The sequence below is a fragment of the Haemorhous mexicanus genome, chromosome 9, assembly GCF_027477595.1.
Source record: "Haemorhous mexicanus isolate bHaeMex1 chromosome 9, bHaeMex1.pri, whole genome shotgun sequence".
Taxonomy (NCBI): Eukaryota; Metazoa; Chordata; class Aves; order Passeriformes; family Fringillidae; genus Haemorhous; species Haemorhous mexicanus.
Genome location: NC_082349.1, coordinates 6957097 through 6980977, shown reverse-complemented (window position 1 = coordinate 6980977; position 23881 = coordinate 6957097). Strand labels below are relative to the sequence as shown.

At 41.1% G+C, this 23881-nt stretch overlaps 1 protein-coding gene across 7 annotated transcripts in view; it reads left to right on the top strand.

Moving 5' to 3' along the window:
• ELAVL4 (ELAV like RNA binding protein 4) overlaps window positions 1–23881 on the top strand; it is a 64726-nt gene that overhangs the window by 33908 nt on the left and 6937 nt on the right. For 6 of the 7 annotated variants that reach the window (XM_059853854.1, XM_059853852.1, XM_059853857.1 and 3 more), the window contains exons 3-6: window positions 10962–11065; window positions 20956–21109; window positions 21460–21685; window positions 23082–23120. In XM_059853854.1, the coding sequence (XP_059709837.1) occupies window positions 10962–11065; window positions 20956–21109; window positions 21460–21685; window positions 23082–23120 (523 nt within the window). The remainder of the gene's footprint in view (window positions 1–10961; window positions 11066–20955; window positions 21110–21459; window positions 21686–23081; window positions 23121–23881) is intronic. The other variant, XM_059853853.1, reaches the window with a different exon arrangement.

Here is a 23881-nt window from a genome sequence, read left to right as displayed (position 1 = left end):
TGGAAGCATTACTGCCACCATTTCTACATTAAATTATTCCAAGTTTGCTGATGCACTGGCTTTTCCACATCTTGGCTGTCTCTTTCCCATGTTCTCTGCTTGCTTCCTTCTTATTGATAGAGTATGTTTTTGGCCTTTTAATAAAAATCTCTAGCCTATGAACCAAGATTTTTGTTGAGCCAGGACTCTTTCTACTCTGACACTTCATGAAAGTAGGAACCTTGGTCTGTGTGTGGGCTCTGTCCTGGTTCTTTTCTTTTTGCCTTTCTTCTACCACTCACTGCCTTCATTTTCTAGTGGAACTTGTCATAAGCTTTGACTCTGGGTGTGTGGCATTGCCCTTTTTCATACAAGTTTGGTACATTTTGCACCAAAACCCTGTGTGTGGTACGGTATGGGCTCACTGTACTCTGAACTTACTGTTCCTTTGGTTGAAGCCTAATTATTGAGCAGTGAATAATCACTTTTTCTTTTGGTTTGCATTCAGCTTCTGGTCCATTGTTCAGTATTAAAATTTTTAGTTGCCTTCTACTTTCATCTGAATTTCAGAAGTGCCAGCATTTGGGATGATATGCAGGAGGGAAGATACATCTGCTGCAATGAAGCGTGTGCCTCTTCTGTGACCTGCTGGCTCATGCTCTTGGAGTGCCTTTTCTCTTTGGTTCCAGACAATGATTCTTTCTACCCTCTTGTAATTTCATCTTTTTTTGAATAACAGTATTAAAAGCAGCACACTTCTAATATTTCATCTTCAGTCATAGTCTTTACCCATTTGAAATATCTGTAGGCTTTTGTATCTCACTTTGGTCAGATTTCATCAAAGGATACCATATTTTAGTGTTTTAGCACTGAACACTTCTAAGCTTGTATCTTAAGTCACTCCTGAGCCTTAGGTCTTATTTTTAAAATGTCGTGAGTGCAGAAATTTGCCTTCAGTTCGTTGCCTTCCTTTTCTCTGGTACATACATTCCTTTTTGGAGTTGTGTGGTCTTTACCATTCTTTCTGTACTGCTTGTCCAGTGATGCTGTGTCCTTTTTCCCCAGTGTGACATCCCCTGTTTGGGATGAGAACTGCTTCCCACAGCGTAGTGCGTGCTTAGTATAATGCAGTGACTTCTTTAATTCCTTTTGCAGATTTTTTTTCCACACTGCTGATAACCATTTTTACGTGCTGCTACATCTTTCAGGGTTTTGTGTTTTTTTTTTCCCTGGTTCTATTTGTTTTCACTTTTTCTCACTGATTCTTGTTTTCAGTTAGCCTGTTTGTTTCTAATGTCTGCTTTCTTGTGTTTAAGTCTTTTCTTCAGCATTGAATTTACTGTTCAGGATAGGCAAGTGATGGCTGTTTCTTGTCCATTCATGCCTGTCCCCAGAACACTGGATTTTTATAGTACAGTCCCTGTTCTGTTCTGGGACAAAGCAGGGAGGAGTGCAGCCTTGCTCTTCTCGGAACAGCTGCTAATTCAGAGACTGTGTGCTCCTTGAAGGAAGGGGGAGGAGAGGATGAAAAGAAGGGGAAGCAAGAGATGTCAACTGAGGGGAGCAAAATCCAAATATTTGTTCAGAAATGGAACTCGCTTGCCTTGTGTATGTCAGGAGCACTAGCTTTTCAAAACCTATTTAATCAGTTGCTTGCAGTAGTATGAGCACACCCATGCTGAAAATCTAGTTTTGCATTTAAAGAAACTTGATAAAAGCAAGCAAACAAAAAAGGAAAAAGGAGGATAATATATTCTACAGAACATGAAATGTGTGTGTTGTTTACAAGATATCTCTAGCCCAACACAACTCTCAATGGAACAATGATAAGGTTCCAATCTTAGAGGGGGGGAGCTGCAGTTTTAGCTCCCTGTTATAGTGGCTGTGTTACTCTGTCCAAGTTCACCCTGGAAGTGGTGATGCCTGTCAGTTTTTCTTCTCCATAACAGGAATAAAAGTGCTTTCCACAGTGATGTTTGTGAAGAAAGGTGTGTTTCAGAGGTAAAATGCTTCCATACTATGGTAGTGGGAACCACAGAAGACTCCAGCCAAGTCAGCAGCATCTGTCTCAAAGTGCCACTTAAACTTTGCAGGCAGATTAGTCCATGTCCTCAAGCACAGCAGTGGCACAGCTGACTTGGTGGGACTCTGTAGTCTGCAGGTAAGAGCAAAGCCTTGTTTCAGGTGAGATGCAGAAGATATGAAATGATAGAAGCCTTTAGGACACTGTAAGGCACAATTTTCAAGAGCAGGTGTCTCACCTTGCTGGTGTGGTCAGTTATAAAATGGCACAGTTGCCTGGTTTTGGGAGCCCTCTTGAAGTTTCTGTAGGGGTAGGATTTTTGGCAGGATCTGGTGGTGCTGGACAGCAGCAGGCTGTCAAAGGGTGCTCCATCTTGTTCTGTGTTGGGAGTTGGATATATGGGGCCATTCTAAAGTGAAATTAATTTTTGTATCTAATTTGAAAAATGACAGTTACTGACAATTGGTATTTGATTTAGACAAGAACTGCTACTGCTTCAGCATCTCTGAAAATCACGACATTCAGTTACACCATCTTGCTTTAAGAGATTTGTCAGAACTACAGAAGACAAAACTCATGTGTCTCCTCTGGCATTGCCTGGCAAAATCAAGCTTTCTGACTAAAGGTGCTGGGTGAATGATATTTCTTTCTGTTGTGGGGGGCTTGCTTTGCTTTGGGCTTGGGGAGTCTTGCTTTGATTTTGAGGTCACTGTGTCCAGGTCTTCATGGCTTCCTTCCAGTGACATGTGAAGGTCTAGGGCTTGCAGTTACCTCACCTGCACTAATAATTTGCTTTAGCTACATTTATAGGATTTGTTCCACATTTTGGGCAACGCTTCTTTTTCTTCCCCTTTTATTTTTTTAGGCTTGTTGTCATGGTATCTGGCACTTCCCATTCAGATATTAAAATTGAGTGAGTGGTGTCTGTATGTCTGGTTCATTTTCCCTCCCTTATCCTCTCCCCGAGGGAGAGTTTTACGTGGGATGTAGCACACTGTTTGCAAGGGCTTCCTTTGGGGGATTTTTTAATCACGTAGCAGCGTCTCTGTTGGGGAAGGCCTGGTGCAAAGGAGCCCCTTCCACTTGGGCTGGAGTTTATTAAATCCTGTGTGCACAGGGCTCTCATGGGACCTAATTGTGCAACTCGTGTCTCCCCTCGAGCTCCCCAAAAAAAGCTTCGCTCCTGCACGAATGAGCTTTTAGCTGAGTCTCTCTGGCATTAAGGCAGTGATAGGAATTTTCTCTGTGCAGATACCTGGTGGGGAGTGCCATAGCTGTTTGGGTATCGGGGCTCCAATGCCTTAGGAGGAGAGTTTGCTTGAGGGATCTTGTCCCATCTGAGCATCTTTGTCGTTGTGTAGCCTTTGCAGGTGCTCTAACTGTGGATCATAGAGGATTTTTCCCAGAGGTTTGGGGTTAGCTTTACTTTATTTTTTTGTGAAGCTATAGGCATGTTTCTCAGGAGGGGATCTGTTAAACATGCATTTTACTGTTAGTCTGCAACTTGGCTTTGCTCTCCAATAGTATTTTAAGGACTCAGATAATGCTGGTGGCTGGTTTTCACTGAGGACAAATCATGCTTCTTAATTGTAGGTGCACTGTAGGATCACAGCATATCTGGTGCTCTAGACTGAATTGCATTTAAATACAGCTGACCTCTCCTAATGTATGGGGTGGGATCTTCTCAAAAGAACTAAGGATAATTCAAGTATAGTAATTTGATGGAAGGTTCTGAAACAAAGCTTGTATCCTGATGCCTTCCTGCAAAAAGCAAAAAACCAAGTGATTTATCACTCATTCTTGTCTGGCTTTTGCTTTGAGAAAGATTGTGCATTTTTCCCTAAATTACAAAAGTGAGAGTTAATAGGGGGAGGATGTTTTCTTGCTGTTCATGGACAATGTGTATGGAATGAATCCTAGTTTGTACAAACATAAGGAGTCTGTATTGTAAATAAGCTATAGACTAAATGGGTGCTGTGACAGAGCTGCACTAAGCACAGAACAAGTTACTCTTCATAGATGGGTTGCAGTGAATTGTGACAGTGACAGCCTTAGCTTAATTGTTGGTCCTAGGAGCACTGTGTGCAGAAGATGCTTCCCTTCTGGTTTGGTTCTCCTGAGACTGCAGTGTGCATTGCTGGGGTGACAGCAGGTGATTCTCCTTGGTAAAGAGGTGGAGGATGAATGAGACTGACATTACGGGTATGAAAAAGCGTCAGACAAGGAGCAGGTTTTGAACTGGGCTCATGATCAGATCTCTTTTTCTCTTGATCTGAATTTTCTCTCTATAGCTTACCTTCTTTTTAGCATGAACAGCTCTATTTGTTTGTGACTGTTGTGGAAACAACAAGAAAAAAAAATAAAAGTCATTTCACTTGACCCTTTTTGCACATTTTGAATATATCATCTCAAGGATATTTATGTAACCTTCTCCAAAATCCTCTACTTCATGCAGCTTTTCATATGAGTTGCAGTCATTCCTTTTCATCCCAGGAATGTGTTTAAAAGACTTCTGAATTGGTTTGAAGGCTCACAGGGTGGTGTTCTGAAATGGACCTGTCTGCTGGAGCAGGGACTGCCTTGCATGTCAGAATTCTCTTTGGTTTCTCTTGCTTAAAAGTCAGAAAGCAATCTCCCTGCCATCCATCCATAGGTTCTATTTATTACAAACATCTCAATCTTGAACACTGGGAAAAGTGGAAGAGTTATGTGCAGGTTTGCTTGGAAAAGCCACAGGTGGACAGCAAGGTGCGCTGAGCTTCTGCAATACGGAGAAGCTCACCCCATGACCAGTTCCTTCCCTAAATTTCACTGAGGTTTGACCAGCCACAAATGGATCTGGGGAGATGTGGAGAATTCATGGTGAGCATTATTTATCTTTGGGTCCCAAAGGCAGAGTGACTGAAGGCTGTTGCTGTCTTACTCCTCCTGGCTGATGCAAGATGAGCTGTCAGACGTGCCCTACTTCCCAAGGGAGGGATGGTGTTGGCGCTCGCGGTGCGCCTGTCGGGAGGGCAGTTTTAATTAGGTTTTACATTTGGGCAGGGGACAACAAAACCACAGTTTGAGGCAGTTCAGATCACTGCTGTCCCATTCTGTGCTTGTTCTTATGAATGACTCCTTATTGTGGGGACAGTAGTTCTTTAATTCCACAGTAATTTATTTCCAAATAAAAAAGATGGTTGTAACCATATTTTAACTTACCTGGTCACAGGTGGGCAATTAGAAGTTGTACTCATCTCGAAGTTGCTGTTAAAATAGTTTCCTGCAATAGGAAGGCTTCAGACTTTGAGAAAGTTGTTTGCTTCTGCTTTGCTTGTGGCAATGATTGTTCTTCATAGAACCAGCAGGAACAGTGTATTTGTAGAGCTTCAGAGCAGAAGAGATTATAGAGCACTTAACACATCCTGCCAAAGCGTTCCCTGGATTAATTTCTGCTTGAGCTAGAGCGCAGCTTTCAGAAAAAAATCAAGCCTTCAGAATATCTAGTGGTAGAACTAACAAAATGGTTGGTAGGTACTTAAATTTGTGTTACCTTCCATGTCAAAAACACAGAGCAAATGGCTTCCACAGGAAAACAGCATTTGCTCTATTGTTTCTACTCTGGTTTCACTTGCCAAGCAGTGGGATTTGGGATACATAACTCAGTGGGCAAACATTAGTAAGAAAAAAAAAATTGTACTTCATGTGAATACTAATGTAGTAGTGTTCAGCTTCATTCAAATCACTATCACAACTTTTTTCATCAGGTAGGCAGATTGACCCCCTTATCTCACCGGAAGGAGTTCTTGTGTAGTCAATTCTCATGCACCAGGACTGGGCTCTTCCTCAGCAAAGCATAGGCAGATCAGAAGTAGCAATTTTTCTTTCCCTTTCTGATTCCGTCACTTTGATGGCAGGAATAGTTTTAACTCTTGTGTCAATGTTGCAAGCTTGATGTAGCCTGTGTCATTTTTTTCATTTTAGCATTCCTAAAGCGTGCCACAATTAACTTGGTTTGTCAGGATGTAATCTTTGTGCTGGGCAAATGTGTGTGTTTGTGATTTACTGAGGAACTTAAATTGCTTTATGCTTTCCCTCTGTCCTCTTTGTACTTATCCTCTCCTCCTCCTGTCTTTCTGCAGTCAGTTTTCTCAAGCAAGGAGTTTGGGTTTTTTCCATTTACTGGTGAAAAGAAACAATTTAGGGCCAAGATCTGTTTCCTGAGATAGACCTAAAGGAAAGCATCTTTCTCGTGATTTCCTGTTCACAATTCCCAGCAAGAGATCTGTTGCCTTTTTTAATCCATTTAATGTGTGCCCTGTTAATTTTGTTTTAGTCAATTAATAAGCAGTACCAAATCAAGTCCTTTAGAGAAGACCAATGTTGATTTAATGGTATTCTTAAAATTTATAGGTCAAACTTGTAATCTCATCAAGAAGGTTGTCAGTTCAGTTTGACAGGATCTATTTTCCATAGACTTAATTTGATTGACATTGATTTTATTACCCCTCACTAATTCTTTAATAATAAAGTCCAGTATTGAATATTCTGTAAATTTGCCTTGCTCAGCATTAGACTGCTGGACCTGTAAGTGCTTGGGCTGTCCAGTCTTCCCTCTTTGAATTCCAGAGCAAACATTTTTTCCTCCAGGGTCCTGGAATTTGTTGATCACAAAAGAGAGCCATTAGCCCCTTTTTTTTTTGGAGTCTGTTCTCTGCAAGTAATCCAGATCATTTCATTTAGACATATATAACTTCAGGAGCTCCTGTTTAGCATTCACCTGGGTATATCTTCACATCCTCCTTCAGGTGTTCATAATGCCTCTTGTCTCTGTACTGTTACTATTAGTATCTTCTGGTGAGTCAGAATGAGTGTTAAGAGATCTTTTTTCAGTAACCTAAAAAAAAAACAACCAAGTTTTGTTATTCCAACCTTTACTAGAGGGGTTTTATGCCTTTTTTTTTTTTAATTGGTTTTCTATGATATTTCTGTTCTAACTTAGAGGGGTTTTTCTATGTGTTTTCCCTTTACCTCTTAACATAAATATGGAATTGGCCAATGTAGACTGGCTTACAGAAGAAGTAAAGGAAGATGCAGGTCTTTAACACTGCCTTTTTCACAGTGGCAGGTTTTTGGATGTATGGATAAAAATTATACAGGGTGAATTAATTTTTTTTTCCTATCTTTTTTCTCATTACTTGTTTTAAGTGGAATTTTCAGCTCTGAAATGGAACTTTCTCAAAAGCAAAACATGAACATTTCCAGCTTGGGCTTGGCTTTGCCTGTTTTGGTTTTTTTAGGACTGTCAAGTTCTTGATAACTTCTAACCCTGTTACTGCTCATTTTTAGACCTATTCCTTACCAGATTCTGGGAGGTCCACTATCCATTTTCTGCTGCTAGAGAAAACACTCGGGAAGAGCAGTGGGAATAGCAAGATAACAAGGTGTTGTTTTAGGATCATCTAGAAATATCTCTTGCCTGACCTACTGAATCACAGCATGTGATGAACTATTGGATTCCAAATCACAGAAAATATTTACTATTTACAGTGCTGTTCCTGGGAAGTGTAGCATGGGAATGAACTACAGTGTCTCTGTGGGATCCCACTGAGAGGTCCAGCTGCTTGCTTTGTGCTGCCAGATTGTGTCCAAAGAAGTGTTACCCTTTTGGAGAACATGCAGGAAGAGCACATGATGAAGAAAATAGGGAATTTCATACTGTTTACTGTATTTTGGAAGAAATCCTTTCCTTTCTTCACCTGTAACAATTTTTAGTTCTTTCATATCTGGAGTCTATTTTGTCTGACATAAGGTACATTGCTCTTGAGAGGAATTTGAAACTCATGTTTTTAGCTGCATGTATAAATGTTTTTGGCTTCTTAACTGTAAATGTTTAGCACAGTAAAACTTTATGATGTTTTCCACAGTCATCAAAAAGCTTTTCACAGACAAAAAACTAATCTGAGGTTTTCTTTTCAATTTTTTGAGACTGGGGTGTTTTTGTCAGTTTTCAAACACATGATAATATTTAGGTGAGATTGTTGAAAATACAAAGTAACCAAACAAAACACACTCCTGAAGTGGAAAGCTTTTAATGGGAAGTTTTTTTTCCCTTCAGCTTCACTGGTGCAGTGAGGGCTATGCCAGGATGCAGCAGAAGGAATTTGCTGATGGAAACAACTGCACTGAGCTGGGATGAAGGGTGTAGAGTTTGAGAGTTTTTAAGATAAAAGGAGTATTAATTGAATTAATAGAAATTCAGTGCTCAAAATTCTGAGCATTCACCTTTTTTTATGAGAGTACAGTACAGCTAATACAACAGTCAGTGGGATATGAATTCATAACCAAATGCTTCTGAGTAACAGGCCTGCAATCCTGTTACAAATCTCATCTATTTCTAGATGTCCAGGAGTATATACACTAACAAGAAGAAATCTTGTTTCTGCAGGCCTGTTATTTGAAAGAAAAATGGTATGACAGTGTAATAGTTTTCATTAAGCCAAGTTCTGCAGTCCTGCATGCAGACAAGACCAACTTTATTCGTTTTGGTATTTGTTATCCTTCACCTTGGAGAAAATATATTTAGGCATTGCCACTTGGTAGTGAGAATGAGAGATGATGGTATCTAAATAACTTGAAAGTTACTGGGGGACTCAAAAAAAAAAAAAAAAAGCTGTGTAATTGTGATCTCACTATTTTCTTGTATTGCCATTTATTTCCCCTTCCTACTGCTAGTGCTGTCTGTGGGTTTGCTGTCCATGGTCTCTCTTGTGTGAGTACTTATAGAAGGGAGAATGTTGAAAAGCAGTGTATACATTGTAGAGGCCTTGAGAATAGCAGTGGCTGGACATGGAAGCCCAGGATCAGGCATTGGCCATAAATCCCAGTCTCACATCAGCTGCTCCTGCTTTCTGTGTACCTTTGAAGCCCAGAGATGATTAATAGGGAAAGCATACAAACACAGGTTATCCGAGCTCTGATCCTTGAGTCTCCTTCCTGCCCATAAAAAGATGTTTGTTTCCTAGGGAATGACTTCCCTCTCTCTAGGATTGTTTAGGATTAAATGTATTAAAGATTTTATGTGTTCAGAGGCACAGGGATTGGGGCTTTATAAAATACCTCAGGTAGGCAAGCAGAAGGCATGGCAGTGAAAGTATCTTTACAGTATTTTTGTTCCAGGCTTTGTGCTCAGCCAGACTTCAGGTCATTCTTGGTTAATGTCATGTAACTTGGGTAAGAATATTTTTGCTGAGATTAGTTCAGCTCTCCAGGAAGACTGAGTATGTTTTTATACTTTTTTCTGAAGTTAAATTGATGGGACGGAATTGCTCCCTGGCTGTATTGTATGTTAAAACAGCCATTTCTTCTCCTTCATCTGCATGTGGGCATTTCAGGCATGACCTGCAGTGTTTCCATGGATTTTTAAAGTCTTCCATTGCATAGTTAGCAGCTTTTAGGGCTTTGATCTGATTTCGTAAGACAGAAGCGCTCCCTGTATTTGTGTTACAGCAAACGCTGTATTTTTGGTGGCGTCTGACTTTGAGAAACACACAGATGCTTTTTTGTAGTCCAGGAGACAAAGAAACAAAGCTTTGTGCTGGGAGGCAGGATCTGTGCCTCCAGGGGACATCAAGGCACTTGGTGTGCAGCTGCCTTCCCAACCTCCCCTTCCTCCTGGTGAGCAGGAGCTGGGTCGCTGCTTGCTGCTCCCGTGGCTAGAAATCTCCACAAATGCTGCTCCTCTCCTGGGGAGGGATTTTCACATGTTTGCTTTCTCACTGCCTGTGAGCAGCAGCATTTTGATCCCCTGCACATCAGTGCTGAGGGACAGGTGGTTTTTTGGCTTGCTGTGCCCCAGATACACAGAAGGGTGTATGAGAGGGAGCCTGACAGGATGGTTCACCTGCCTGCCTGGGCTTACTGATTCTTGAAATGTGATTGTCTGTGTGTGCTTCTGAGTTCATGTGCCTTAAAAAAATAAAAAGAAAAAGCTGTGTTTTCCAAACATGCAAAATAAGTTCAGTAGGATGCTGGAAGGAAGGGATCTGGCAGCGGCTGTCTGTCACGTTGCATTAATAGAATTGGTGCTGCAAAGCTGCTGCTTGGGAATTGGGAAAAGATCCCTGTGCAGCAGGTTCTCCCAGCCCTGTGCAGCCCCACAGCCCTGTGTGTGTCTGTGATCCCTGCAGTGCCCCCAGCACGGCCTCTCCAGCCCCGTGTCACTTAGCCCACTTATTAACCGGGTCTGTTCCTGCTGCAAACACACACACAGGTCTGGCTGGGCAAGCAGAAGTGTTGAAAGGCTTTTGGCTGCTGCAGTGGCCTCCTGCCATCCCGTGCACAGCAGCAGTTGTTGCACTGTTTGGGTTTGCTGTCATCTCGAATGCTCCGAGGGGAGCTCTAATGCGGTCCCTCGCCCAGCTGCAATTTGGGCTGTCCCTTCTCCTATTTACTGGCTGCTCACTGAGCAGTAAAAAGAGATGAAAAGGTGGTTTTCTGTTCCTCAGCTCCTTCAAGGTTGGTGTAAAAATGCAGTTTCCTAATTTTGCGGTTTAAATACTTCAAGACTTGTTTATAAACAGCAGCAAAATTACATGTGTGTGTTTATTTAATTTTAAGAGGTGGCCTTGTTACTGGCAGGGTAGCCAGTTATATTTATTAGCTCAGCACAAAACTATTACACAGTTCTGTTGTTGTCAAGCCTCATACATGCTTTGCAGTAAACTCCTGGGGGGAGGCAGGGTGAGGAGTTGCTGCTTCTGGTTCTTACTGAAGGATCTTGAGAGCAGCAGTTTCAAGTTCTGATGGCTCCCCCTGTATTAAGGAGATAAAGAAATGGTGAAAAACAGCATAGAGACTGTAAGGGAAGGCAGGGATGAAAGGAACAGTGTAAGAATATTGTGCTTGTACTATTGGAAATTGTTCCTATGCTGAGAAATACTGAGTCCTTTTTTTCTTTATTTTTTTGTTTCAACAGGGCAGAGTTTAGGGTATGGATTCGTTAACTACATTGATCCAAAGGATGCAGAGAAAGCCATTAACACTTTAAATGGACTCAGACTCCAGACCAAAACCATAAAGGTAAGACAATATGAAATGCCTTTTGCTCAATTCAGGAACAGGAGAAAGTAGCTGGAACTGTTTCTGGCAATTTCATCACTATTTTATTCTCCATTGTAAGGGGGTTAACGAGCTCCTCCTTGGAACAATGAGCGGACATGCAGAAGATGAAATCTCTCTTCTCCAAAATTGCTGCTATTGTTAAAGAGAGGGGAAAGTAACAGGAAGCTCTTTAAAGCATGACAGTGAGGCTTAAACGTAGAATAGAACAGCCAGAGTGATACCATTATCCATAAACAGGTGAAGTACCTGATGGTGTTTTCACAAGTTACATGTTTCCTTATGTTTTCATGGGAAATACTGTCACAGAGTTCTCTTTTAGTGGCACTCCTGTCGTCCTCATGTGTTGAAAGCATGTTTCCCTCAAGTTAGAATATGCCATTCTCAAAAAAAAATTTTTTTTCTCAATTTCCACATCCTTAATTTGATTTATTTTTTAAAAACTGGAGGCTTCCCACTGAAGTCTCTTATTTCATTGTTTGTAATAGACCATTAGTTATTCAATGGCCTTCTTAAGTGGTCTCACTAGAAAAGCAAGCTTCTACAGTGTCACTGTTTTTGCTGCATGGCTGATAAAGCTGTTCTGGAACAGCTTACAGAAGATTTCCACATCCCAAATTCTGACAAGTAATACAGCTTAAGGGATGCGAATCAAAAAATTGAACAGGAGCAAACAGTAGATCAGATTAAAATTATTTAAAACTGCTTTGATCTTTTTTTTTTGAATGCTAGCTTCTGATTTGCACCATTTTCTTAATTTTTCTTCTGTAGTTGATTTGTATTTCAAAGCTAAAAGTGTTAATATAAAAATAGAATTTTTACTGTACTGAATATTGGTACAAGTAGTGTCAGTGATGTTTTATCTTGCCAAAAAAAAAAAAAATACAGTGTAATGTAGCCAATACTGTAGGTTTTGGCAGTCTGGCTAAAGATTGTGGTTTGGACAAAGTGGTATTCCCTGAAGCAAAAATATTTCTTGGATTCTGGTGTATTTCTACGGATTGTTTCAGGCAAGTTTTTCCTCTGATGTTTGATCAGTGGAGAGCAGAAGTGCTGAGCTGAGGGTTATGAAAGTGGTGGAGCAGCTGCATGGATTTCATAGGAAAGGCTGCTTCCAAACCTCCCTCAGACCATCCAGATTCCATCCCACAGATAGGCATGTGGGCCATACATCAAAATGCTCACAGCATGGTTTTGTAGAGCTAATGGAAACACTTACAGGAATATGTAAGGCAAGGCAGCAAAATCTACCATCTTATCAACTGCTGCAGGTGGAAATGCAGGCTCGGACTCAGCAGTTTCCACTTAGAGTGAAAAGTTGCTCTCCAAATTGCTTTTAAAGGCACATTATCAGGGAAAAAATATTTTGAAAATGCTTATTTAAGAATTCAGTAGAACTTGAAAAATCTAGATCAGTTTTTCATGCAGCACATGTATATTTTGAACATTATTTAGTTGTAGGAAAGTACTGCATTTCTTGTCCCTAAGTACCTCTGCTGCTTTGGCTCTGTTTTTCTTTTTTGTGAACCAGAGCAATGCTATTAAATTCATAATATTTCAAGGTTACAGGAAACTCATGCAATAAAAGGCCTCCAGACACTGGAACCCACACCAATTATTATTCGTAATATTATACATTTCTCACATGCAAAATTAAACCATTATGCTTTTTTTAATCTGTAGTAAGACTTTTGTTATCTGGGAACTTGCTATGTAAAATCATATTCGTGGTACTTTTTTTTAAATTCAGTATAAATTTTAGAAATTCAATAGTTTTTTTTGGGGTTTGTATGTTTATTAATAGCTTGTAGACTAGCATAGAATAAAAGGACATTGTGGGGGGGGCTCTTGAAAGCTGTTGAAATTTAATAATAAGCAAAGAGATTGATCTAATCTACTTGCACAGGAGCTGCGTAAGTTCTTCTGTGGCTGAGGGGAAGGGTTTGGGATTTTTTAAATAAAGTTGGGTTTATGCAGTTGCCTAAAATGAACCCAAGGGAGCCTTCTATCCCAACAGCCAAAGTTTTGGCCCCAGGGACATCTCATCAGTAGTTTCCAACCTCATTTTTCATTGCAGCGTCGCATGTGATTACCTTACCTTTACCCCCTTGTTTTTTTTATATTTTTAATTATGTTTTACTTCTGGAAATCCTGATAAATTAGGTCTGTTTTCCCTAGTACTGTGCAGTGGGGATGGAGCTTTCCCAGTGTTCACGCTGAGGGATAAATCAGGTGTGTTCAGTGCTGCCAGTGGCATTTGTGTTGCTGAAGATATCTCTGGTTTCCAAAGGGTTTCAAGGTGATGAGGAGCAGTACTCAGCACTGCTGAACCTCCTCACTTGCCCATTGCCCCCACATGCTGCTTTCCAGCATCTCTCTGGCGTTCTTTGTAAGGCTGAAGTATTTAAACTTGTGGAGATACTATATTTAATTATCAGACCCAATTACTTTAGCTACAGATGCCCTTTACGGTTACTAAAAATGCACCCTTGGTGCATTAAAAAACCTCTCTCAAGAGAACAGCTAGAAATGAATTCGGTAGCACACAGTTTTGTAGACCAAAAAATATTTAGTAGAACAACACTGAGCTGGAAAAGTACTGAAGATTGCTTTGTTCTTTCTTCATTTACTGTGGCTGGGTTTTTTGCTTCAGAATCAATCTGTAAATATCTTATTGATGGATGGGCTGAACCTTGGCCCCTGTCCATGTATGTTGGGTAGCTGCAGTCCTCCAGGTGGAATTTCTCTGGCTGCCTTCTGGAAGCTGTTTTGATGGAAAGAAAGTTGAAATGAGTAATCTGTGAAAGCCTTTTGCAGTGGCAAATTACTTCTGCTTGCCAAGGTCACTGTGGTCCTGCTGGCTTTGTCCCATCTGTGTCGTGGGCTCTGCTGTTCCTTGCACCTAGACTGAACATGAGGTGGCTCTGGGGAGTTGTATTTGCACTCATTTTTTGACCCCACAAGGCTTAATTCCTGTTTAAAAATAATGTATGTATTTTATGCATGTGGCCCGAGATGCTGTCCTTTTCACTTCTGTAACATTTTTGTGGCAGCTTAATGTTCTCTCTCTCCTGATGCCTTGCAAAACAGCCATGCAGTCACAGGAGGAACTGGCTTAATAGCAGGATCAGCAGAACAGCCAGGCACAGTCAGCTCTGATGTGTGGACTAAAATAACTGAAGAAATGTTCTTTTTATTCAGTCATGTTATGATAAATAATCCCTTTTCACTCCAGCAGCTAAAATATTTATGTGCATTTTATTTAAGTCAATGATGCCCTTTCAAGTCAAAGTTGAGAGGTGACGATTTACAGACTATCTGTTGGGGAAAAGCATTGGAGGGAGTTGTGTTTGGTGGTAATAGGTTATACACATTTTGTTCCTCCTCAGCTGATCATAGTGCATATTTTATTTACGCCATTTCATAGCAGCATCATCTTGTGGGAGAGAAAAGCTTCACTTTATTTTTACAGCTAAAGCTTGACATAATTCTGCAAAACAGTTTAGAGTGAGGGAAGAGACAGTGTGTGTTGAAATATATATTTATTCCAGAAATTGAATCTATTTTTAGAAATTAAATTTGCCCATCCATAAAAGCATATGAAAGGTCACTGCTGCTGTTGAAGATTGCCTGGCAATTCAGTTGCATCAAATATCAGAAGGAAAATAAGATGTGTGATGCATGGGGTACAGATTGTTTAAACTGCTGCTTTGTCCTGAAAAAAGGACAACGCCTGAAAGGATGCGAAAGAAGCGTTTCACAATTTACTTGGGGATTCAGGTGACCTGGCCTCATTGGAACAAGGGCAGAACAGTTTTGAAAGGAAGTTTGAAATCTAAAAAGAGCCAGTGACCCCCTGAAGTGCAGTCTTGTGCACCCCTCTCTTCCTTTTTCTCTGTTGCCTGAGAAATAGGTTTGCTTCTTCCTTCCCTCACAGGAGCAGGTACATGCTGTGACACTGCTGGAGCAAAGGGAGATGTTCCCAGAGAGGGGAGAAGGAATCTGGGTTCTCTGAGCCCTTGATAACCTCCAGTTTTTAAATCCATCATATTTATCCAATGGTAAAATACTAAACGGATGATTCCTCTGTGCTCAAAGGCTTTTTCTAGTTTTTAATTTTCAGTTAACTTGAATGAATAGCATGAAATTTTGTATTTCTGCTTTACTCTCCTGTTTTGATCAATAGGTCTGGATGGTCCTAGTTTAAAATACAGCAAATAAGGCTGTGGGAGAAAGTAATGCTGCTTTTTCTGAAAATAAAGTAGTAGCATTACTGCTGAAAGATCTTCCTATTTATCTTGGTTTCTGTGGCATTTTTCAAAATGCCAGCTATTTCCACAAAACTCAGGCTCTAAATCTGTCCATGTTAATTCTTGTAATTGTCCACAAAACTACAAACCATTCTGTCACTGTAGGGTAACCAAATAACAGCAGCCTCAGACTTCTCTGTCCTACAAAGTCATTTGTCAAAAAGATTGCCTTCCAGCTGTGCTCGGCAGAGGAGGAGGAATTGCAGCAGGGAGTGCTGGGGAAAAGAGTGCATCTCCTGCACCCCATCCTAGCCTCCTGGGGAGGTGTGGGGGGAGCTCAACACAATTTGGGTGACAGCCAGAGAGTGCTGGGCTGCTGACAGTGATGGTCGCAGAGCTCTGGTGTTGGGTGCCCTTGGTGCAGTTCTCAGCCAAAACCCAGTGTTTTCCAGCTGTGTTCTTCCACAGCCTCCCCAGGGCCACTGAGCCTGCTGGGCACTGCCTGCAGCCTCCTATCTCTCTGAAGAAATGGGATGTGCAAGGCTGGATGGTAAGAGGGTGTGTAGAGAGATCAGGGCAAGGCACAGGAGGAGCTTGGATGCTCTGCAAGGAGGAAGAGATGGAATGTTGGGGTGTTGGAAGATGCTGGGAGTAGCTGAGTATGTTGGACTGCAGCAAGGAGGGATCTACATTTTTGAGTGTCTTGTGTGCATTGGACCCCCTTTTTTTCCCCTTTCCTGAAAATTCACATTACAGACACAAACTGCAGATTTGGGATGTAGCTGTTTTATAGCTCCATCTAAAACTAACTGCTTGTTCTCTTTTATGGTAGCTCACAGTTAGTCAGAGGGGTCATTTGCTGTGGCTGCTGCTCCCCAAGATAAAGTCTTGGACCACAAACTTGAAAGATGCTGCAGACCTGGAAAGCCTCAACTAATTTGACTCCTGTTTTGCTCTTTAGGAGCTTCTGTCAGTGTAACTCTTTGGACTTCATAGTGCTTGTTAACAAACCCTCCTCCACTCCTTGTGCCTGCAATGATACTGGTGCTGAGAGGACCTTTCAATGCTGCATTTGAAGGTTCAACTTTGGTTCTGCTGCTTTCAGCAGGCACCAGAGTCTCTGCCTCTTAATTTCATGCATCTTCTCTTAACTGGGATTTCTCGTTTTACTGCCTCGGTTTTGCCAGTGAGTCCTTTTCACTCCACAGAGCCAGAGCAATTATTTCTCTTAGCCTTGCTCTTGATACAGCCAAGAGTGTTCCTAGGTTATTATCTATGGATGTCTTTCCTGAAATGATGGGATAGACCATTGTACCTGCAATTATAATTAATCTCTGTTAAATGGCATTGAATCGCTCAACAGTAAAGTGCATCGTCACTCCTCTCCATCCCCCAGCCAAGGGCTTAGGGAAGAGAAAGGACAGAGCAGATCAGATGTGAAAGTATTCCAGATCCTGGTCTTCAGCCTCTGGACCATAGGGCTTTTGTGTTTGCTTGTTCTGACAAAGCACAGAGCTTTCACAGGATGATGTCTCAAATCTGGTTTTGTGCAAAATTAGGACACAGTTGAGGTTCTGGAAGTGGCTGTGGGGAAATGTCTCTTTCTGCCATAGCCCGTTCACTGGTGCAAAGCAGATTTTACTTCTAGTTCTGGATGTGCATTAAACAAGTGAGACTGTGCTTTATTTATGTGTGTGAGGTTTTTAAGTGGTTGTGTTAAAGCTCTTCCAGTTGGTACTAGTGAGATAAGGGGTAGCAGGTGAGGGAAGGTTTGTCCCCATTTTAAACTGGACTTGAGGCAGAAAAAAGCCAAGTGACTCACCCCAAAAATTATAGAAGAAATCGTGTATTGTGGAGAGTCACAAAAGGACAAAGCAAAGTCTCTGTGTTAAGGTCACCAAGAAGTCTGATATTTTTGAATGTTACAAAAACTTTCTGAAAGGGAGTCACTTAACACTGACTGCCCCTTAGCTGCTTGTGGCTGGAGAGGTGTCCTGGGTGGGTGACTTGGTGGTCCTTGGGTGCCTGCCCTGCACCCTGGTTCAAGGCTCCTGCATGGTTTCCATTCTCCAGGTGAGGAATGGTACATGCAGAGAGACACATCTCGGAGAAGGTCGGTATCTACAGAATTAGCTGCTTGGTTGCTGCTCAAATGTGTCCAGGACAGGGTGGCTGTGCTGGCAGAGCATATCATTCAAGGAGAGGATGATGCAGTTCCTCTTCATAGCAGACCAGAGTTAAATTTTATAAGGAGGCTTCTAGAAATGGACTTGGATGTTTGAGAAGTCCAGGATTAGCACAGGAGTTGAAGGCTTCTCTTACAGGGAGCAGCAGTAAAGTGGTTAAGTGGCAGCATTCAAATGGCTGCTGTTGCTTGTTCCAGAAGACAAATGGGATGCGTTCATGCCTCTGGGTGCCTTTGCTGTGGGCTCTGGCTTGGGAAGGCCAGACTGCTTCAATTTATGTTCTGAAGAGTCTTGAGATTAGTAATTCTTCAAAAAGTTTCCTATATGGGAAAGCAGGTAGGAAATCAATAGGGAAGATAATTACTTGGAGGTATTTTCTGTGCACCTGAAGAAAAATGTGCTTTGCCATGGAAGATATGAAATGCTGGACCTTCTGATGCTGCAGTGGTGTTGGGAAACAGTGGTGCAGCCTCTGGAGATAGCTGTTTATTATGAAGAGAAGCCCTTACACAGGCTAATGCTCAATGTCAGATGAGAAATGTCCTATTAAATGTTTTTCATAGTTATTATATATGTATTTATAGAAACTAACATCTGAGGCCAGCAAACCATTAAATGAATTGTACAATATTTTATTATCTTCCTTGCAAATTTGACCGCAGAACTCCTAAATGATCTTACGCAGTGAAATCCAACACCACGGTTCGACCTTCAGCCGTTGTACCAATGGACAAACATTTAATGCTGAGAAATGCCTGGGTCAAACAGTAGTTTGGTGTTCTCTAGCTCATTATTTGGAGTCCTAGCCACCACAAGGAATTCATCCTCTTTTCTTTTTCAATGTTCTGTTTCATTACAGGGTGCTAACACTGCCGTGAGCAAAGGAAGGAGAAAAAAAAAATCATTTTTGAGTGTGAATATAAAGAATTAATGCAGCGTCCTCACGCAGCGCTTTGCAGGGATAAAATGGGAGCTGATTTTTGCTCCCATTTTAACTCACACAGCATAAGGAGCTTCTGGTGTGATGGAGGGTCAGGGTGGGCGATTTCTTCCTTTGATAGCTCACACACTGGAAGACATCCCGTCCTCAGCACTAACTGAATAATAGCTTGAAAGCAGGATGGCACACTCTAACCGATCGATTTGTCATTGGCTGACCTCAGAGGGAAGATGAAAAAGATTCAAAAGCAGATAAATAATTGACATTACTAGCCTTGAGTCCATTCAGCTCCACAACCTTTTCTCCTTGATATTAAAGACGGCTGAGTTGCTTTTGGCAGCTTCTTTCTTTGGCTCAGGCTCCCCTGCAGCCTGAATGTTTGATTGCAGGAGGAAATAAAAACTAGACCTGAGCAGCAATAGGTGTTCACATGTGCTGTGAGTGGAGGGTTGGGAGTGTGAGCAGCCTCTCCTTCCTCTGCCTGCCTGCAAGGCCCACGAGAGCAGAGAGCCTTCTGTAAGTAGAAGTGTATATATATATAAAATGTCAGGCACTCATTGCTCTGGGAAGTAGTGTTTTTTTGCATATCCCAATACTTTTCATCTTCCCTGTAATGTGGCATTTGGTTAATGAATGTGCCAGAGTGAGAAACCCAAAGGAAACCCCTGGCTGTTTGCCCAGGAACTTTATTCATTTTGCTGCTCTCAGTTTTGAGGAATAGGTAAGATCCCTACCCTCACTCCAGAGAGGCTCTTAAATGTTTTTTAAGCTGTTATTCCTAAAGTAGGTTAAACTGTATATGCCTGAACTCTTACAGTGTCCTCTCAAGGTGAGGCATTTGTGGCGTGGAGAGGGTAAGTCTGCTTTTCCAAAGGCCCCAGCACCAAACCAAGCTGTAGGCAAAAGCACCGTGATTATCCCTGGCGTCCCCAGGGTCTGGATTGAGCCTTGTTACATAAAAGCCAAGTGGTGCCATCCATATGTGTTCTGGTCCTGGGTCCATCAGGAGTTGTGGGCTGTGACACAGAATATTTCCTACCCCAACATCCTTCTTCCTTTCAGCACCTGAAGGTTTCTCCTCTTCTCATGCCTGCTTGAGCCTTTGGGCTGTGTGCCTGAGCTTGCCTCCATTGATGCAAATGTTTTATCAAACCTCTATTTCATATTTCTTTCCCTGAATTTTCCACCTCCTCTCCCCAGCCTTTTCTGTAAATGTTAGATTTAAAAGGTTATGGACGAACATGTAAGTTATAAAGAAATTGCCAAAAACCTTAAAATCTAGCATCTTTAGAGTTTGTCTGCTATTATGCAGAGAAGATTGTGGAAGCAAATATTAGTCATTAACATAATTTTCTGTGTTGAGTCAACATCTATTTTTAGGTGTGGAGCACATAAAGACAACTCTTTGACACATAAAACACACAGACATCCATTTGACATCATCTGTGTTCAGGCTGAGGCTCGGGAAGAGGGGAAGACAATTGCTGAATGTCTTGTATTCGTGATGGGAACCCCCCCACTTCCTTCCTAGACACATTTTACGGCATAATGCAGGGAGAGTACTGATCTGTTTATATTGAAATAAATCAGAATGAAGTGCAGAATTTTCAGCTTGGGTTCCAATGCTTTTTCAGATGTACTGTAAAGTAATTCATGATCTGTGCTGAATATTTGCCATTAGGCTTTATCCAGGAAGTGTTTTTATTATGTTAAATGTGTTTATTCTAAATGTATATATTATTTTAAAAGTGCAGAAGGCTTTTTATGCACCTATTATAATTATAAATCTGATTCATAGGTAGAAGAGCAGTTAAGAGGCTTGAATTAGTAATTTTCCAACAGCACACACGCAGAGCCACAGCTAGATTTTCTTGTTTGCTTGGTCATAATATTTTATGGTCTGATTCTGGGCTTTTTAATGCAAGGGAACTTCTCGTGATAAATTGCAGATCCGACAATGAGTGTCAGTCTACAGCTCCCTGAGCAGATGTTCATTTAGTCTAATTTCACCAGTACTTTACTGTTCATCCAGAACAGATCTTGCCAGCTCAGGATGCAAACACAAAGAGAGAGAGCACAAAAGATCGCTCCGCAAATAACCTGATCTGTTTCAGACACTTGGAGGGGGAAAAGAAAAACATGCAGGAGCTTCACTGTGCGGGGCTGGCTATGGCAAATCATCCACACACCCACACCCATGGGGGCAAATTCACAGCGCCGTGCGTGGGAAGGTGCACGTTAACCCACCTCTGAACAATGGGTGTTTTATCACTGCGCTTCAGAGCCCTTGTGTCTGTTCTAAGGTCTCTGCAGCTCTTCCTTTGTTCCTCCAGCCTTTCCTGGCTCTGCTGGTTTTGCAGAACGGGTCCTGTCTGAACTGCAGGGTTATGTCTTGTAAAAGAACAGAACATTATCTGTCCAAGATGCCCAGGGTGGCTGCAGCTCACTAACACTCCTCTCCTTTTCTCTCCGTAGGTGTCGTATGCCCGTCCAAGTTCAGCCTCCATCCGGGACGCGAACTTGTATGTCAGCGGCCTTCCCAAAACCATGACCCAGAAAGAATTAGAGCAGTTATTCTCACAATATGGGCGCATCATCACCTCACGGATTCTGGTTGATCAAGTCACAGGTTAAAAGAAAACTTTTTTTGATAAGTGCATGGGTTTTTTTTCTGGAAGTGGCAAAATTGCAAATGTCCGCAGCTGGGTTTTTTTGACTTCTCGTGTAAAATGTAGTGCCTGTTTCCTTATCAATGTAACTAGAGGTATAACTGCTGCCTCTTTAATGAGGGACTATCAAAATACAGAATATTGTTTACTTAAAATCATTGGGATTGGGAAGAGGATTTTTCTTTACAGGACTTTTCTTAATTTGCACACCACCTATTGTGTGAAGTCGAGCCCAATGTTCAGTTTGTTTGCTGCATAAATGAGGCTGTTCCATCGAATATTCATCTCTTCACATATTTTTGCTTCCCAGGGGTTTCTCGAGGTGTGGGATTTATCCGTTTTGATAAGAGAATAGAGGCAGAAGAAGCCATAAAGGGACTAAATGGCCAGAAGCCTAGTGGTGCTACAGAACCAATTACTGTGAAGTTTGCCAATAACCCCAGCCAGAAAACAAGCCAGGCACTCCTTTCACAGCTGTATCAGTCTCCCAACAGACGCTACCCTGGACCACTTCACCACCAGGCTCAGAGATTCAGGTAATTACCTGGAAAAGAACTGAAGTTCCACCAGCGACAACAATGTGGGGCAGGTGCTGTGCAGGAAAATATGCTTTAGTTGCGTAGGCTGACCTGATTTTGTTTGTAAAATTAAATATTCTTTGCTGGAGAATGAGGAGGAAAATCTGCTGACAGCAGTAGTCATGTTGTATTTACTAAAACAGCTGAAGTACTGTACAATCAGATCTCATGAAGGCTCATAGAAAAAGGGAGGACAGAATAGAGTTACTCTGGTAATCAAATGAGCAGTGACTGTCCTGTTCTTTCTCTCTTTTTGGGTAATGCTTTTATTTTCTGCTATATTACTACAGTTTTGATGCAGCTTAGACTTTGATGTTAATGACAGTGGATTGGTAGCAGGAAAAAAGCTGAGTCTGTCCCAGTCAGCAGGAGTATCATTAAATTTATTAGCCTGAGATATCTGCTCTTAGTATAAAGAGCCCTTGTATTAGTCTTTGGTGTGAGGCTTCAGATGCTTTTGGGGATGTTTTATGCTTTGCATTCTGAATACACTGTTTCCATCTGATGCATAAGGCAGAGTTAGCAATATGTGATGTTCCTATTACTTTCATACTTAATAGTTCTCAGGCAACCCAGCTTTCAAATAAAAAAGTCTGCCTTCAAGAAAAAAAAACTTGGACATATTTGCATAACTGAGTTGCACACTGGCTTTAGAGAATTATTCAGAAAGTATATTTTAGTTTGTCAGTGATGAAAAGTGCTAATGAATTAAAGATCATAAAAAGTCAGTCATTGGATACATTAAATTTACACTTGTTTTTGTGTCTTTGGCATGCAGCTGTGTCCATTGAGGTTATCATTGAATTATTCCATGGACAGAAGGACTTTATTGTGCTGCCATGGAAAGCAGATGATTATATTCTGCAAAATTTGGTGATCAATTTAGATTGACATGTCATGAAGGATTAATGCTAAATATATATAATAAAATGGGGAGAATGTATTATACTAAAGCAGATTATCATGAAGTTTTCCAGTTCCAGGAGTTTTGGACTTAATAATTTATTTTTAAATTAACTGTAAATATAAGGCGAGCAGTTGAATTACCAAAAAAAAGTTGAAATATTAAAAAAAAAAGACAAATCCTAAGTGCATTTTTTAAAACCGAGGTCTGGAGGTTAAGCTTTTCTCTAGACTGTAGACAAGTTTAAAAAAGGCTTTTAAATGCTCTGGTGGAAATTTAAGCACAACCTCAGACTTAACAAAGCCGGCCGGGAGTTGTTAGGCTCCTTAGATGTGTGGGAAACTTGTTGAACGTTTCTTCTTTGAAAATGGAACACTATTAATAATAGTTCCATTGAGCGATCTTGCCATCTGTGAGACATTAACCCAAAGACCCTCCTTCTCTTTTCAGGCTGGACAATTTGCTTAATATGGCCTATGGCGTAAAGAGGTAATTAGAATTCCACAGATTGCCAGATGTCCGTGTTGGCACAGATTGGTGCTACAATTTATTTTTTTTTAATTCACTAACTTTATTTTTTTTATCCCTTCTTTTCTTCCACCAGCATGTCAAATTCTTTTTAAGTTTGGACTTCAGTTGGTTTTGTTACTTTAAAGGCCTCACATACAAGTTCTGTGGGGTTTTTCAACCTTTTTTTATTTACAGGTGGGCTTCTGAAATGGTTTAGGTGCCACAGCTACAAGCATTGAAATTACAGTTGCTCCGCTAAGTGGTGCTTTTGCCAGAGTCAAAACTACTAACATGAGTTTTTAACAAATCTCTGATCTGATAATGGAAAATTTAAGTTGAAAATCAGAATTCGGCTGCGGTTGTTTCTCACAGTTAAGACTATCTTTCTCCCACATCTGACATCTTAAGTTTGACTTGAAAATACAGCTGTGTGCACCTCAATCAGCCCAAAGTTTCTTTTGTTACAGGTTTAATACTTTGAAATTTTTTTTCAGTCCTTGAAATTTATTTTTTTGTTTGTTTAAAATAGCTGTGTTTGTATGTGCACGCATGTGTGAAAGCTCAGCTGATCTGTCAACATTTCTGCTGTTCCATGAGTATGTTTGGTAGCTAAAATGAGATGATATGTTGTTAGTGTTTCTTTTAATGGCAACATCAGCATAAGCGATCCTTGCAGCAAAACAAAGGTGTAGTCTTATTCCTGATGTTGCCCTAAAATGTCCAGATTAAGATGAGAAAGT